This window comes from Idiotropiscis lumnitzeri, chromosome 5 (genome assembly GCF_059441095.1).
Source record: "Idiotropiscis lumnitzeri isolate Australia: NSW breed Sydney's pygmy pipehorse chromosome 5, RoL_Ilum_1.0, whole genome shotgun sequence".
Lineage (NCBI taxonomy): Eukaryota > Metazoa > Chordata > Actinopteri > Syngnathiformes > Syngnathidae > Idiotropiscis > Idiotropiscis lumnitzeri.
The window spans coordinates 25,298,144-25,314,939 of NC_142395.1; the positions used below are offsets into that span (position 1 = coordinate 25,298,144).

Sequence of the window (16,796 nt, forward strand, 5' to 3'; positions counted from 1 at the left end):
GGGTTAAATCCAAATATTAAAACATAATTTTCTCACGCTACGCCCCCCTGAAATCCGATCTCCGAGCTTTGTCAGTGATGAATTGGGCTAATGGTTCCAAAGGGTTCTGGTGCCAGGATGCTGAGCCCCACCTTGAGCCAGACAAACTCCCCCGTCACACACAAAGCGGGGGACATTTTCCAATTTATTATTATTTTTTTTGCAAAGGGGGCACCATGTTGTCTGAGCTTTTACAAAGATTGTCTGCAAAATGAATTCCCGAGTGGCATTTATGGCTTGTTTGGCATTAACCCCTGCGCCCCACTTATGGAGACCCCCTGGGGTTCCTCATCATTTCATTTCATTTTGTTGTGATCAATCTTCTGCTGTTTGTTAATTTGGATTTGCTGCTGCTAGCTGGGATTGCCTCCAGCAACCCCGCGACCCTGGTGAGGAGAAGCGGTCCGGATAATGGATGGATGGATGGATGGATACGTGTTGCTAAACTCACCATTTTGCTTTGGGATGCAAGCTCCTTCAAGAATTCTAAATGTCTGTGAAGTTGCTCAAGATAAGGTTTTTCTCTCGCTCTTTCTCTCTTTATTTCTCTCTCTCTCTCTCTCTGTCTCTCACTCTTTCTGAATCTCTCTCTCTCCCCCTCTCTCTGTCTCTCTCTCTCTCTCTCTCCCTGGGCCTCTCTCTCACTCTGTCTATCTCTCTCTCTGCATCTCTCTTTCTATGTTTCTCTTTCTCTCTCTCTCTCCCTGGGCCTCTCTCTCTCTCTCTCTCTGCATCTCTTTCTATATTTCTCTCTCTCTCTCTCTCCCTGGGCCTCTCTCTCTCTCTGCATCTCTCTTTCTATATTTCTCTCTCTCTCTCTCTGCATCTCTTTCTATATTTCTCTCTCTCTCTCTCTCCCTGGGCCTCTCTCTCTCTCTGCATCTCTCTTTCTATATTTCTCTCTCTCTCTCTCTCTCTCTCTCTCTCCCTGGGCCTCTCTCTCACTCTGTCTATCTCTCTCTCTCTGCATCTCTCTTTCTATATATTTCTCTCTCTCTCTCTCTGTCTTTCTTTCTCTATCTCCTTCCTATAATCTGTCTCTCTTTGTGTGGAATGCTCGCATTGATTTTCCTCGAGGCAAAAGTGAGCAGGATTAGTGTTTCTCCATCACAAAATGTTCTGCACTTTCCAGGGATTCCTCTTTATTTTAATGTGGCTTTGATCCTCGGGACACTATCCCTTCGAGGCTTGTTATGAAGATGGCATATTAATGAGTGCACCTCATATAACTCATCCTATTCAGACTTTGTTCTTGTAACAGTTTGACTTATTTTTAATTTGCTCGTTATTAGCATAGCATTTGAATTTGATGACTTTTAATGACTTTATATTATATTCAGTCAAATTTGGTTGTTTTTTTGCTCAAAATTAAAAATGTATTCTGATATCAAAACCTGTATTCTTGTAAAAAATGAAAATGTTGCAATGTAAATATTTTATTCTTGTTTAGTTGTGATATTACATATTTTCGGCTAATATTACTACTTCTTTTTCATATTTGTGTTCTCATTGAACGAATCAAATTTTCACATCAAAAATGTATTCTCACCTACGACAACTTTATTTTTTTAATGACTTTTTCCTTGTATTATGTCATCTTTCTCACAAGCGAACTAATTTCTTGCAATCGTATGAATTTATTCATGCAATATTACAACTTTAATTTCACAGTGTCAATATTTAATAGTGTGGCGCTTATACTGCCTTGTACTAATGAAATAAAAATGCCCAGTAAGGATTTCTTATTTGTAATCATGGATTATTAGGTTAGGGTTGCAAAATTTGGGGAATGTTAAGTTTCCATGGGAAATAATGCAAATTTAAGGGCATTATTGGAATTTACAAAACTGATTTTGTATCCCAACTTATGATTTATTTATTTTTTTTAAAGAATCCAATATGAGTGAGCATTCTGGCTGCTGGTAAAGTGAAGTCAGAAAAAAAGGTACTGGAACGTCCTCGCATGTAAGCATGTGGAGCCATCATCTTTTACATAAATGTCCACATCATGCTTATGACAAAACATGTTTATATTCATCCATATACAAATTGGATTATATTTTCCAACATTCCCTGGGTTCACTTCTCATAAATTGTCAAGACATTTTACAACCCAGCATTATATACAAATAATGTCACAGTGCTCGTGTGCACTGAAACAAATTTCTTATATTCAGGGGAACACCATCATCATTTGACCTCCAGTGTAAGAGTAAAAAAAAAAAAGTGAGTCAGTGGCTCTAGGGAACACGAGCCTACTTCCTGTGAGTAAGTGACACTCGAGGAGATGGCGTTACGGTTACCCGAGCCCGGTCGGGAGGAGGCGGGCTTAGCGGTCATCGGCGTGGTGTCATCCCATGCAGCTGCTCTAATCTGACCCTCTCTAATATGATTTGGAAGCTTCGTCAAATGAGATCATGCATCATGAAAAGAAAATGAATCCCCACTGAAATGCTTTGGAAAACAAATGAGTGCTGCGGTGTGCCGCTTTGCATCATTGATCACACCAGCCGATTTCATTTTTCCTTCGTCGAGTCACCTTGAGAGCATCTCTCGTCCTCCATCCGTCTGCGGAATCTACGCTGCTTTTTGTCACTGACTACAGTCCCATGTCATTAACTGCTCCCTTAGTGGCCTGCACAGGTGGATATTCCAATTATCCTTGTCCTCATGCTGCTGCTCCGCACCATTAAACCCCCCAAAAATGCCCTATCTGAAAAAAAGTTGGTGGGGAAAAAAATATGAACACATTTATTTTACATTAACAACACTGGCGCCATTTAACAGAAGGTCGATTTCTTTTGTCGCTATCATTATTGTAGTTAGTATAAAAAGGGAACTTTTGAGACATCCGCTTTTCTACAGGAGTCATATAATACAAATAAAAATACAATATAATTCATAGCAATAATAAGTATCCATTGTTGCATTTTAATTCTATTTCTGGGTGCTTTGAAAAAAAAAACATTAATAGTGATCAATAGTAACACAGAATAGTACACAAAAATATATTTTTAAATGATGGAAAAAATATAATGAAGCAAGAGTGCTAAATTAAACAGGTGTTATTGCAGCCAGATTTACACTCGGTAAAATAAGGTAAAAGGGAATTCAAATAAAACAAGAAAATACATTTGGAAACAATACACACATTTTCAAATGCAGTATTACATAAACAAAAATCAACATAAAATAAAAAAATGGATAAATGAACATTATGAATGCTTTGCAGGACATTGCTTTGATATGGCAGCAAATGTAGCAATAATAAGTAGGAGACAATAAATAACTGTAAAAATATTCAATATTTTATTTGTATATATATTTCAAATAAATGTCATTTTGAAGTCTAAAAAATATATTTAGCTGTTTTTCTGCTATTTCTTTTAACCACAGAATTTGAAGATGCGTGCTTTTCATTGGACTGTGAGGATATGAAATATGTAACAATATTAAATTTAAATCTAGTGTAATAAAAATACAAACCAAAATAACAAATGATGTACTTCCCCCCCCCCCCCCCCTATTTTTATTTCACGTTTTTCTGGTCTGGAATCCGGCTGCGAAAAAAAAAAATCAAGCTCAACAAAGCCATGCTTAGAAGAACTGATTTTGAGAGAAATTTTGGATGGAATGTCCAGGCGTCCCAATACTTCTGTCTATACAGGCATCTTTTGTAAGCTGGTGCACATGGAGAACAACAACTATATTGGCATCAACATTTCTAGAATGAGTCGGAACACGGCTTCACTCGATCAAGCTGCTGTTAATTGTCATGAAATGTCACTCCACTGAAGCGTTTGCGTTCAAATCGCATGTTTAACGGCTTGTCGTATGCGGGTCGATATCTCAAAGTCCACCGTTTTGTCATTTCAGCTGTGAAGATCAGCACGCTCACAAGGAAGGAAGGCGGCCTTTTCCTTACAGCGATAAGGTAAGTTTTGCATGTTAGCAACGTGTCATCACTGCAGATGATGTGCAATTAGCACCAGAAGGGTGAGGAAGCACATTTTTTTTTTTATTTACTTAACTTGCAGAGCACTTTTTAGCCATTGTCTGAGGGTTGCCATAGTAACAAGAAGCTAATTGATGTGAATTAAAGCTCTTCCCCTGTGAAACTGCTGTTTGAATGTCACTTTTTTTTTTTTGCAATTGGTTTTTAAAGCTTTTTCTTTTCATTTGCGTTGTTCTGTGGTGGTTTATTTAAATCTAAAGTTAGCTTGGGATGAGAAGTAGATCATTTGCGGGCGAGTTGTGTGTTGATCATATTGATCAGTCTCCACATGGATCTGTAATTCTTTTTAAAATGATCGAACATTTTTTAGAGTACAAAATCTCTTTGATGATGCAATGTTAATGCTTCAACAATTTTTTTTTCTTTTTTTTTTCCTCTGAAAAGTGCCGATTTTTATGTAATGTGACTTTTAACAGATATTTTCATATTATTATTATTATTATTATTATTTGATAATTTACACGCTCCATCAAGTGGTTGGCGCGTCTGCCTTAGAGGTTTGAAATTACGGCTTTAAATCTCATCGCCAGTTTTTCTTTTGTGGAGTTTGCATACTCTCACTGTGCAACCTATCATCACGTATCATGTGTATTATTTAGGTTTTAATTTTGTGATTTAGTGTAATGACTGATTGGACCGTTGATTATCTTTGGAGTTGAGGGCATCGGTCTTGTTTGATTAAATCAGAGGATGATGGTGTCAGACGAGCATTTTCCCGGGTTAAGAGAAAACAAAGAAAGCCAGAGAGCATAGTTCATGTTTAAGTGAAGATAATGGGTCGTGACCTTACGCAGGTATAAAAGAAAAGCATCGACAAGTCCCATGGTTGTTGTTCTTTCTTGCTAGAATATTCTTAGTTATATTTTTCATTTTATCTCTACAATAAAGTCTGAAAATATTTGACGATCGTGCTTTCATGAGCTGACTCGGCAAGGTGCTTTTCACAGGCCAATTAAGTGGCGGCATCTGGTTCTCCGCCGCAGATGGGGTTAGCGTTCCAGCGGCGCATCTCCGCTTTGCAGTGATTTTTTTTTTTTAATGAGCAGGCGTAATACGCGTTTGTCGGCTTCACTGCGTGGACACCCTTCATCACGTGAGGCCTTAAACACTCAGGAGTAGTTACAGTAAATGTCGATTCCTTTTGATGTCATTTTAGAAATGCTGACACTGCAACAATGGATCTTTTCTTGTTTGAGGCTCATTTCAGCGGGAGCGTATTAAAAAAAAAAAAAAAAAAAAAAAAAAGCGCTGATGTTGCACAATTTGGGCAACTCGGGAAGAAAAACACCACATAATGTGTCCCCATATGTTTCCATGGAATCTCAAGAGACTTAAACTCAGAGAGCATCCAAAGCAACTGTCTTCAGGGGTGTGTGAGATTACGACATCAAATGGTTGTCTGTTATTTTGCATGAGTAAACGCGTTTTCAACGTCTTTATTGCCTATAAGCAGCTTTTGACCTATTTATAGTTTTATTTTGAGGGGGTTTGTTGAAGGTGTTGTTGTGCGGCAATTTAGGATGGAATATTCCCTTTTCGAGGGGACACAACGATCACAGATTTGTCATCGTCAAGATTTTTGAAAAAGTCCCTTTAAGAGGGAAACGCTGCTTCTTAACATGTACAATACATCTGGAACAGAGACTCTCCACACTTCGCTTTTTCAGCCACAGGTCCATATGAAATTATAAAAAAAATACGTAGCTAAGTCTTCTTGTGAACTACAATATAAACTATTTACTTAGCTTGGCGGCGACCAACTCAATTTGTACCTTGAACATAATTTTTGATCATGTGGAAAAAGAAATAATTTTTGTTTAGCTGTTACGTAACATGTTTGATTTCATTAAAATGCCACAAAGATTAAAAAAAATAAATAACATTTTTGCTTAGTCTTTTTTTATTTGTGTTGCTGAAAATGAGCTTTAAAGCGTTGATGACAAAACTATTAACTCGAACTATTAAGCTAACCATATTCTGTATGCTAGCATTGTTGGCTATTGTTCATAGTTGTTCTGAAATCAAGCAATAATCCCTCGTGTAAGATTTGGAGATATTTCTGAAGCAAAAAGTCTGCTCACCGGGAGCAATTACCAAAGCTGCAGGACACGGCGACGACGGATGAGTCGGCGGATCGGGTAACCGTCCGACTCTTGAGACTATCCTTAGCCGTGACGCGATGACATGAACATGACAGCGGCGAGCAGACTCCCGTTTAGTGATTCACCTGCTCCTGCGGGTTCTGTCGACGACTTGCGGACGACAAGTATTGGCCCGCTTGCCAGACTCATGCTGATGTCTTTGCTTCTAAAATAGCAAACCAATCATAGTAGTCAGTGAAACGGAAGAATATAAACGGAGTAATGATTTTCTAAGCTGTCATTTTACTTTTGAACAAAAAAAAATAATTGGCAGTTGGTGTCTTTTCTTCTGATTCTCTGTGACTGTATTCACCTTAAGCGTGTCTAATTTTTTATTTTTTTTATTTACTCGTGGCTTATTGCTGCTGTTGGGGCACATTTTGGTGAAATTCATATTTTCTTCTCAGAAATCTGTGGTCAGTCCACATGCGTGAGTGTTATTTTTACATGTTTGTGTTGTTTTTAGAGAAAAGTGTTGAAAATGCCTTGCTCGCTTTTATGATGCAATGCTATTTGTTGAACAAACTTTTTCTGAAAAATTACAACTTTGGATGTACGAGGGATTGGCCCAACTCTGTTTGCTTCTAACATATATTTTATTTGGACCTATAAAAAAAAAAATCATCACTCGGCATGTATTCTCACAGACATTGTTTTCTCCAACCATATTCACTTTTTTTGGACGAACAAAATCATCAGTCTACATAAATTCATTGGGACTCTGCGTTCTCCAAGAATGTTCTGTTTTCTCCAAAACATGTCCACTTTTGTAACTTATCAAATATTCAGTCAGCATATTCTTTCCTTCACAAAACATTATTATTATTTTTTTAATTTAGTTTTTAAAACTCCACACATCCACTTTTTTGGACATCCAAAATCCCAAGTCGCCACGCATTGTTCCACTTCTCTGTGACTTCCCCCCAATACGCCCATGGAGAAAAGCATTTATTTTACCACCATCATTCTCCCTGATAAGACCGCAATAAAAAATGTGATTGTGATGAATAGTTTTGCAAATACAATTCAAAGCGCTCACATTAAAGCAGACAGCAGCAAGTGAACAGATGAGGCCAATTCTGCGTCAGAATTATTGCTGGCCTTTAACTAAACCCGGCAGACCCCGAGAGAGACACAATGTCAGTATTAATATAAGATGACAAATATTTCAGCTTATGTCGTTATTTTTTTATTTTTGGAGAGAGTGCACAACACTTTTTTTTTTTTTTTAAATTAATTGATTTCTATTCTAAGTTGTTGGCTTGACCTGAAAAGCTTGAGACATCCTCTCCTGGCATTTAAATAGAGCTCTTTAAAATGAAAGACTTTTCCTTATGGTCTTCCTCCTTCTACTCTCTTTTCCCACCATCCCAGATTGTAATTTTCCAAGATTGCTGTTGATGTCGTCTGTTTAAGCACCATTTTCCATTTGGGTTGTGAGCAAAGTGGAGCACAATAGTGTGACGTTCCCTTAACGGTGCACTTGACATGAGTTGTTTGATTATCTACATTTGCAGGTCAGTTGCTTAAGTCAACAAAAGGAGCAAAATTATTCGTGTTTGTTTTGTTACTCATTCTTGCGCTGACCTATATAGGTGACGTGAGAATTCTCCATATGCACACCGATAAAAATAGTAGGAAATGCTGGTTGACTTACTTAACTAACAGCGACGTGAACTACTTTATAAACATTAAAAAAAAAAAAAAATTCTCAGGACCGCGTGTGTATCCCATTTTTGCAGTCAAAGTATGTTTGTCCATTTTATTTATTAAAATTTTTATTGATTTTATTTGTATAATGTCCAGTAAGGTCAGTGCTTGATATGATTATTTGATGAAACTTGATAAGAAAAAGCGATAAAGCTTTGTTTGCATTGTTGTTGTAATCTGGATTTATGTTTACACCACAATTGTTTGTTAGAATTTTGTGACGTTGTCGTCGTTAACGCTCAAGATGTGTGTTTGTGAATGGGGAAAAATGTTGAGTGTGTGTGGAAGTACCTACGAGACACGTTTGTCTAAATAACATTCGATGTGTGTTGTATGTGACTGGGAAGTTGGATTTTGAACGTTGTGTATGTGAACTAGCAAACACATTTTGATGTGTTTACAAGAAAAGAAAAGAAAATCTTTACTTGCGGATGGTGCAAATTTTGCCGCTTACGCCATCGATCGTGCAATGTGATCCACAAATATCGCGTTACACCGGTAGCACCACGACTTAGACCAGCTTTTGTCTGTCGGAAGGGTCGAGTTTACTTTCTGTCACCAAACTGCAAGATGCTCCAGGGACTTGTTCTAGAAAATGTCCTGCAAAATTACCAAACCCCGATAAGAAAATGATGCGTCATTTTTTTTATGCCTCATTGACTTGCGCCGATCTAAAAAAAAATATGTCAAGGTACGTAAATGGCCAGACAGATTTCAATGTTTGTGTTCGTGTGACTCGGCAGATGTTTACATTATACGTCACACTTTGGGATAAAACTCACGCCGCTATTGACAAATGTGCCAAAAAGATGGACTGCAGTTTGCATTTAAATCTCAGGCACGTTTCCTCTTGTGGGCGAGAGGCTTCACTGATTCGATTTCCTGTCGTTCTCGGTGAAATGATGAGTAAAAAAAGAGGAGGAGACAAGTGGATTGTGGTGAATGTTCAAGCTTTGTTAGTTCACAGGGAGTGTTTAACAACTGTCTGTCGTCAAACGGCACACCATCACCTGCCTCACTCTTTCTAATTCATATGCACACAAAGGCAAAAAAAAGAAAAACGTAAACACTATTCAGCAAACCATTCCTGAGACTTTAAAGACGTGTTCAGCGTTATCTCTATTTGCAGAGACGAGATGAAGTGTGAAGTGATGCCACGTCATGAATACCAAACAGGAGCAGGGTGTCAGTGTTTGATTGTAAAAAAGAGACAATGATAATGATAAAACACGTTGAAAGTGGGCTTTTTAAAATAAAAGCCTACTCCCGCCTCGTGAACCGGAACTGACTAGTGATGGGTAAATGAAGCTTCAAATTTGCTTCTTGAACCACTCTGAATTGACATTTTTCAAACCCTTTTTTTTTTTTAAAGCAACAGTGCCCTCTACAGGATTCAAAAATAAAATATCTGTATGTGACCGGAGCGACACATGTTCACACCGTGTGTGTTGTGAACAAACTTGACAGATGTTTACGCCACATTTCAATGGATGTAAAGATTTTGAGTTTAGAATGATTGGATTGACAGATGTTTGCATTATATATAGTGCGTGCATGCAAATGAATGAGTTTATCCGAAAACAACAACGTTGTTTTTTTTTTCTCCCCAAAAAAGACAAACTTCTGACTGCTTAACTGTGAAAATAAAGATTTTTACTGTATTACACAAGCTCCTCTCGTGGTCTTGTGTTCAAAAGGATTCACATTAATCACAATTGCTGTGAAGTGAATCATATCCTTCGTTCATTGCTTTGTTTTTGGAACATCAAACTAGTCACCCTGAAACCATTTGCTGTCATTTTCTTGTCTTCTTGAAAACTTTAATTGTGGTTGCACATCCTGATGAAAATGATTTAAACCAACGGCAAGTTCTTATCTCTCTCTTGGCCGAGAGGCCAACCACAATATGCTGCACATCTGCTCTCTGGAAACACGCCGTTGTTACACGGAAACCAATTTATTGGCCAACCGGAGAAGGCAGATGGACTAATTATCACGCTACTCCAGCCTGGTTCATTTGCACAAACCAGGTTAGCGACATGTCCATTGGCAAATAGGAAGCTGATGCTTTCTGGCCCTGCTGACTTGTGAGCTGTGCTATTATTGGATTAGAGGCCATGGTACAGTAATAAGGTCTGTGGCGGTGCTCTGCATCATTGATCTCTTGAACAATGGATGCATGCTTCTGCTTTCTGTCTCCGTTTACATGTCAGTTCTCATGTTGGCACTCAGTCTGTCTGAAAGGGAATTTGGTCTATGAGAGTTTTTGTATTATAAATGTTAACATATTACTATGAGGTTAAGATTAGTTAACTAGTCTTTTGCATGTTATATATTTTTATTAATTAATTTATTATGTGAGTAGAATATTTTTTTCAATTGCTTGGTTGGTTATTTCAGTTTTATAGAGCTCCGTCCACTGTGAGAATCACTTCACAGTATTTATACGCTTTATCAAATTAATTAGAATTCATTTAAAAATACCCCAAAACACTTTAAAAAAAACAAAAAAACTCTCTCAACATTACCCATCAAATTAAATTACAGATGCTGTTATTTTTAAGGATCACTCTCCGCTAACGACCCAGGCAAAATGTAGCTCTAAGGTCTTAGAATAGTTGATGCATCACTACAAGCTACTTCCCTCCATACATCAAATATAATTCTTCTATTAGACAAGGGTTTGGTGTAAAAGAGCATGAAAATAAGATAAAAGTGAGTTTTTAATGTGTAGTTCTCCGCCCCCAAAAATATGTGAATGGCAAACTCCAAGTGGGGGTTAACTGTATTATTTATCTTTTAATAGTTTTGACGAATGACTTATTTTTTTAAATTATTTTTTTTTTTGCACTAATTCTCTCCTTCTGTGAAATTGTTTTAAGCATTAAAACATACACCACTGTAATGTAGATTAACGTACCCTGCGGCAATAACACGGTAAAAAAATGGCCTTTATTTCCCATGGCTTTGTGCTTGCCTTAAAATGCAAACAGCGGAATGAAAAAAAAATATTATGTGCTTTGTGATGTTAGGCTGCAGCAGATAAAAAAAAAAAAGTGTAGGTGTCACTGGTGCATTTGCAAGACGAGCGAAGCTTTGTGCTGGTGGATGATAGTGTGGGAAGACGCTGAATGTTCATTATTAATCATCACAGTGTTATTAATTCTCTTGTCCTGGCATGAATGCTTTAAAAAGATGTACAGTATGAGGGTTGGGTTGTGACCTTTTCCTGAGCATTTGGCACAAAAAAAAACTTAAAAAAAAAAAAAAAAAAGTTTGATATATTAACGGGCCGCATGTGGCCCCCGGGCCGTAGTTTTGCCCACACCTGGTCTAATGGCTTTTCCTGACTTTTCTTCTTTCTTATTCCCTCCACTTTGTCCACTTAAAAGTACACACTTGGGCAACCATAATTTTAGTTGTTAATATTTAGTTCACCTCTCAAAGACAAAACTTGAGGCGGTTATGTCATATTTTTTAAATTATTGGTAATTTTTTTTTCTGATGTCACAAAAATCTGGCATTGGAATTTACCAATTTTTTTTTGTAGTTGCTGTCAACACTGAACGATCTCCAACTGCGTTACTGTGGCGGATGTAATCCGACGTTTAAGTACCCCGTCGTATTCTGAGCAGCCTCCCCACAGTGTGGTGTCAAGATTGAATGGCGGAGCGACACCTTCTCCCCCGAGTGGGAACACATATCACATAGGAAGCAAATTCTCCACGTGTGAGTCAGGGTCAGGACTCGGGAGCCAGACGGGCCAGAAGACAGGCCTGTCTGTCTCTTTTCCTCTGTGGCTCGTCCTTGCTGACCTTTTACCTCTAACCTCAGATACAGAGAAGTCACGTGCCTCCTCAATGTTGTCCAGACAGGAGATCCCCTGTTAGAATGCCGGAGAAATGGTGCAAAAAATTAGCACAACTTTGACACCCACGGTGTTGTTATTAAATATTCAATGGGGAAAGTAATATCAGCAGTTTTGACGTCCTGTTCCGCAATACAGGAGGTGTAGCTGCAGCCTTGCTGGCCAAGATGGTGGTGTTGTCGCTGAAAATCTGCGTTCGCCACTGCAACGTGGTGAAGACTATGCAGTTCGAGCCGTCCACGGCGGTCTACGACGCCTGCAGGATCATACGGGAGAGAGTCCCCGAGGCGCAGACCGGACAGGGTGAGAATGTCGCAACTGTTGTAAGGGTGTTCTACAAACTGCTTCTATGAGGTTGAAGTATATAATTGTCCAAAATGTCTTTATAAATAAATTAAAAAAAAAACAAGATTCTGGCAGAACTCAGAGGTCTTGCTAATCTCTTATTGATTTCTTCATTTATTGTGTCTCATTGATTTTGTACTCATAATTTCATCCCATATTTTGATGACAACACTAAAAATCCTCACGTTTGTGCTCCAGCTTCGGATTATGGTCTGTTCCTGTCGGATGAAGACCCCAGAAAAGGAATTTGGCTGGAGTCTGGCAGGACACTGGACTACTACATGCTCCGCAATGGGGTAAATGTTTTATTTATTTATTTTTTTTGATTATCATTTTCACAAAGTACAACAAAAGTGTACCATCTTTGCACTGTGCACTGTGACGTTAATTCAAGCGAATGAACGCCACTCCCAGTTTAAGTTTACTGTCACACCATACAACAAATTAAACAAAGAATTACATCTTGTGTATTTAAAAGGACCTAACTTTGCATTGGGAAAATCCACCAGGTTTGTTCCTTTTGACTAAAATCCACTGCGGGATTCAAGTTTAAATAAGACAATTTTAGGATAAAAGCAATGGTGTAATCGGGGTATAAAATCCCTCCAAAATAAAAAATTGAAACAAAATAAAAATAAAAATTTTTAAAAGTCAACCTCTACTTTGTGTTTTTTCACTTTTCGCGGGTTTTTCTAGTCCCCATTAACTGCAATGGGGATTACTGTGCTACCTAAAAAAGAATTAATTAGATTTTTAATTTGCAAAATTTGCTTCTTGAAAAGTATTTTCCTGAGTTTAATGAAACTCTTTAAGAATTGACACATGGTACTGAAATAAATAAATTTTTGCATGATTTTATTTATTGAGCTCTACTTGAATATATGGCGACTGTCATTGCTAAAGTAACAAATCTTAGAGCGTCTTTTCTTCAGTACAATAACCATCTAGTGTCAAATTGCATTCAAAATCAATAGACTGAAAAAAATCACCACTTGAAAAGCAAGTTGGAAAAAAATAACTCCGCTAACTGAACTTAATCTTGGATTTTCTAGAAGAGATCCACTCTGCATTTTCAATTTTTCCTTTTTTTTTTTTAAAGCGTTTTGATACTTGCCATCTGAGCTCCTCATGCTTTCTCCTCCTAAATGGCACCAAAGATTGAATGCATGACTGTGACCAATTCTTCTGCACCGAATCTTCCCTCCTTCTAATTGTACCGAAAGGAAGTGGCGGGCTGTGATAGGCAGCCACTAAATTTGCTTTTTGTGCTTTCTCTTCGCTCATCTCAGCCCTGCAAAAACCTGGACCCATTTGATCATTTTCCTCCGCGGGCACATTCGGTCTCGCTTTGTGCTTCATCGCTCATTCATTTCACTCTTCTCTTCTCTCTCTCTCTCTCTCTCTCTCCCTCTACCTTTGTGTTCTCTCGTCTTTTACATTGCAGGACATTCTTGAATACAAGAAGAAGCAGAGGCCCCAGAAAATAAAAATGCTGGACGGGGCCGTTAAAACTATCATGGTGGACGACTCCAAAACAGTCGGGGAGCTGCTTGTGACCATATGCAGTAGAATAGGTACGACTTTGGCAAATGCGCGAACCACGGCGCTCCCGTGTTGTTTGGGATACAAATACTAAATGCCATTTTTTTTTTTATAGTGTCAGCAAAAGGCGTTTGCATGACTGCCCCAAAGCAATAAAAACATGGAGAAGCTCATATAATATTAAGAGAATAATAAAGCGCAGTCCACATCTCAGCTGCCGCGATCACGCTTTCCCTTTTGGTCACCTGCAGGCATCACCAACTACGAGGAGTACTCGCTGATCCAGGAGACGGCGGAGGAGAAGAAAGAAGATGGGATGGGAACACTGAAGAAGGACCGAACTCTGCTGCGTGACGAGAGGAAGATGGAGAAACTTAAAGCCAAACTGCACACTGATGACGACTGTGAGTTCCTCCAAAGTTGTTGTTTGAGGAGGTTTTGCCAATCCTTATTTTGAGAGCGAGGAGAGCACAGTTAGCCAGGATGATACGCGTGCCCAGGAAAACTCATCTGATCGGTTCTGAAAGTTAATAGTATTCAAGAATCGTTTTTATTTTTATTTTTATTTTTATTTTAATTTTTATTTTTATTTTTATTTTTATTTTAATTTTTATTTTTATTTTTATTTTTATTTTCTATTTTCTATTTATTTATTTATTAATATAATTAATTTGTATTTATTCATTCTTTTTTTTTTACATTAACCCACAATTAACAGTAATTAATAATTGCAAATTCACACCTATGGAGGATTTAGAATGCATGTTTTTGGTCTGTGGAGCAGAATATGTAAACTTTACACAGTGCATGCATGGTAAGTGAATTTTTATTATTTTTTAAATTAATATATTCTCTTTTGATTTGGTTAATTTGGGGAAAAAAAATTTAAATTCTCCAGTGACGTGAATGTGACTGTGAATGCCTGTGATTAGCTAGACCTCAGTTCATTGTGCACCCCACCACCTGTTGCCAGAAGTCCGATGTGATTAAAAATATGGATTTGGAGAATAACTACCCAGCAAATAGCCAGATTTAAATTAACACTATGATATACTGTGTGTGCGTGGATTTAAAATAAAATGTACATTGTTTTGCCAGTGAACTGGCTGGACCACAGCAGGACGTTCAGGGAGCAAGGCGTGGAGGAGAGCGAGACGCTCCTGCTGCGACGCAAGTTCTTCTACTCGGACCAAAACGTCGACTCCAGAGATCCGGTGCAGCTCAACCTTCTTTACGTGCAGGTTGGCCTCTCATTTACTTTCCATATGCAAACAGTGTCTTGCTCCAGTGCAAACAAAGGCAAGATTTGTTTGTCTGTTTAATTTGGTACTCTTACATCACCTGAAGTGCTAAATATTTGGAGTTGGATTTTTGGGGAAAATGGGGAAATATTTGAGGCAGAGTCTAGAACAACCAGAGGTGAGATCATCAACTTTTGTCACAAATTTAAAGGATTAACTAAACAAAGGCCACTACATAAGTCTTATCATCATCATCTTGTTCCCAGCTGTGGTGTTCTGGCATCTGCAATGAATAATTTCACTTGAATTTAATTTCATTATGCATTGACTCACTTATTTTTACAAGTGTTTGTCAAAAATTTAAAATGTTGGGGAAGGATGGCATTGTTGATATTAGGATAGTAGCAGTTGGTCTTAAAGTGGAACGTGGAAGAAGGAGGCCTGAACTGTGGCCGGGGGGGGGTGAGGTCATGTCGTACCTTGCACTTTGTCAGCTGGATCGTGTAAGAAGTCGAGAACAGCTAGTAATGTGGGGGTCGGGGTCTGGTTCTGCTTAGAAGACTCTCCAGAATCACTGTAAGCGATTACATGCGGCTTGACTCACTTTTAAGAAGTGGGTGAGATCATCTTGGCGGGGATCCAGGGAGGTTTTATAAACTCTTTGCTTGTGCCCATCAATCATGATGGGGGGGTGGTGGTTGGTTTTAATGGTTAGAAATCATCAGCAAAACGTGGCATCTGTCAAACATCAAAAAAACGTCAACGGATCCAAAGAGTTTTGAAGTGAGCCTAACTTCCCTGCATACGATCAGCACATTCCAACTTTATCTGATGGGATTCGCCTGAGATATAAACGTCTGAAAATGTTCAGTAGGATTTTTCACATGACAGGTAAAGTCAAATCTGGATAAAACCCTTTTTTTCCTGGGGTTTGCAGATGATGGTATGTCCGGACGGCCAGATAGCAAGCTTGATGGACGGATCGAGAAACAAATAGAAAGATGGTCAAATAGAGAGGAATAAAATAGTGAACAGAAATGTACTCGGAACAGATCCTTGAGGGACTCCAGACTAGCGGAATGTAACAATCATATTATTTGAATGTGTCTGTAACTTTCCAGTTTGCATGTTCTCCACGTAACTTGCTTCCTCCCACATTCCGAAACCATGCCTGTTAAGTGAATTCAGTGCTTCTCAATTATTTTCTGTTACGCCCCCCCCTCAGCAAGAAGCAAACAATTTGCGCCCGCCCACCACCCACTCCTCCTTGCAACTAGAAATGATAGCTTTTTCATTGCAAATCGAACCTACACCGTAGAGTTAATAATTGCTGCACACAATATGCAATGAGAGCGCCACTGCCACCTACTGGAGTGGAGGTGCAATTACACTTTATTGTAGTACTGTAGAAAAAAAAAAGCATGTTCCCCTGGGTCACATGCACCCCCCTCAGCATCGCACTGCACCCCCCCCCAAGGGGCCCGCCTCACAATTTGAGAAGCGCTGACTTAATTGACGCCATAAATGTGTGTGAATTGTAGTTTGTCTCTCTCGCTGCCTTATAATTAAACTGGCGACCTGTCCAAAGTGTACCCCGCTTCATCCCAAAGTTAGCTGGGCTGGTTCAGAGTAGACAGCGAAGCTGACATTTTCTCACCCTCGTTCTACTTTAATATTAATCCTCCTGTTACGGGTGTGAGTTTGGTGTTACATGTTACCCATCGGGATTAAAGTTAATGGTGTTTCCTTTCCTTTCAGGCTCGAGATGACATCTTGAACGGTTCCCACCCCGTGTCCTTCGACAAGGCCGGCGAGTTCGGCGGCATCCAGGCCCAGATCCAGTTTGGACCTTACATCGAGCACAAACACAAACCTGGATTTTTAGAGTACGTGAC

General features: G+C 38.7%; 1 protein-coding gene across 2 annotated transcripts in view; it reads left to right on the forward strand.

The window, feature by feature from the left end:
• Positions 1–16,796, forward strand: part of tln2a (talin 2a) — a 71,634-nt gene that overhangs the window by 15,426 nt on the left and 39,412 nt on the right. The window contains exons 2-9 of one of the 2 annotated variants that reach the window (XM_088295877.1): positions 1,931–1,984; positions 3,916–3,973; positions 11,912–12,076; positions 12,317–12,414; positions 13,563–13,692; positions 13,912–14,064; positions 14,759–14,901; positions 16,660–16,787. In XM_088295877.1, the coding sequence (XP_088152003.1) occupies positions 11,941–12,076; positions 12,317–12,414; positions 13,563–13,692; positions 13,912–14,064; positions 14,759–14,901; positions 16,660–16,787 (788 nt within the window). In that variant the 5' untranslated portion in view covers positions 1,931–1,984; positions 3,916–3,973; positions 11,912–11,940. The remainder of the gene's footprint in view (positions 1–1,930; positions 1,985–3,915; positions 3,974–11,911; positions 12,077–12,316; positions 12,415–13,562; positions 13,693–13,911; positions 14,065–14,758; positions 14,902–16,659; positions 16,788–16,796) is intronic. The other variant, XM_088295876.1, reaches the window with a different exon arrangement.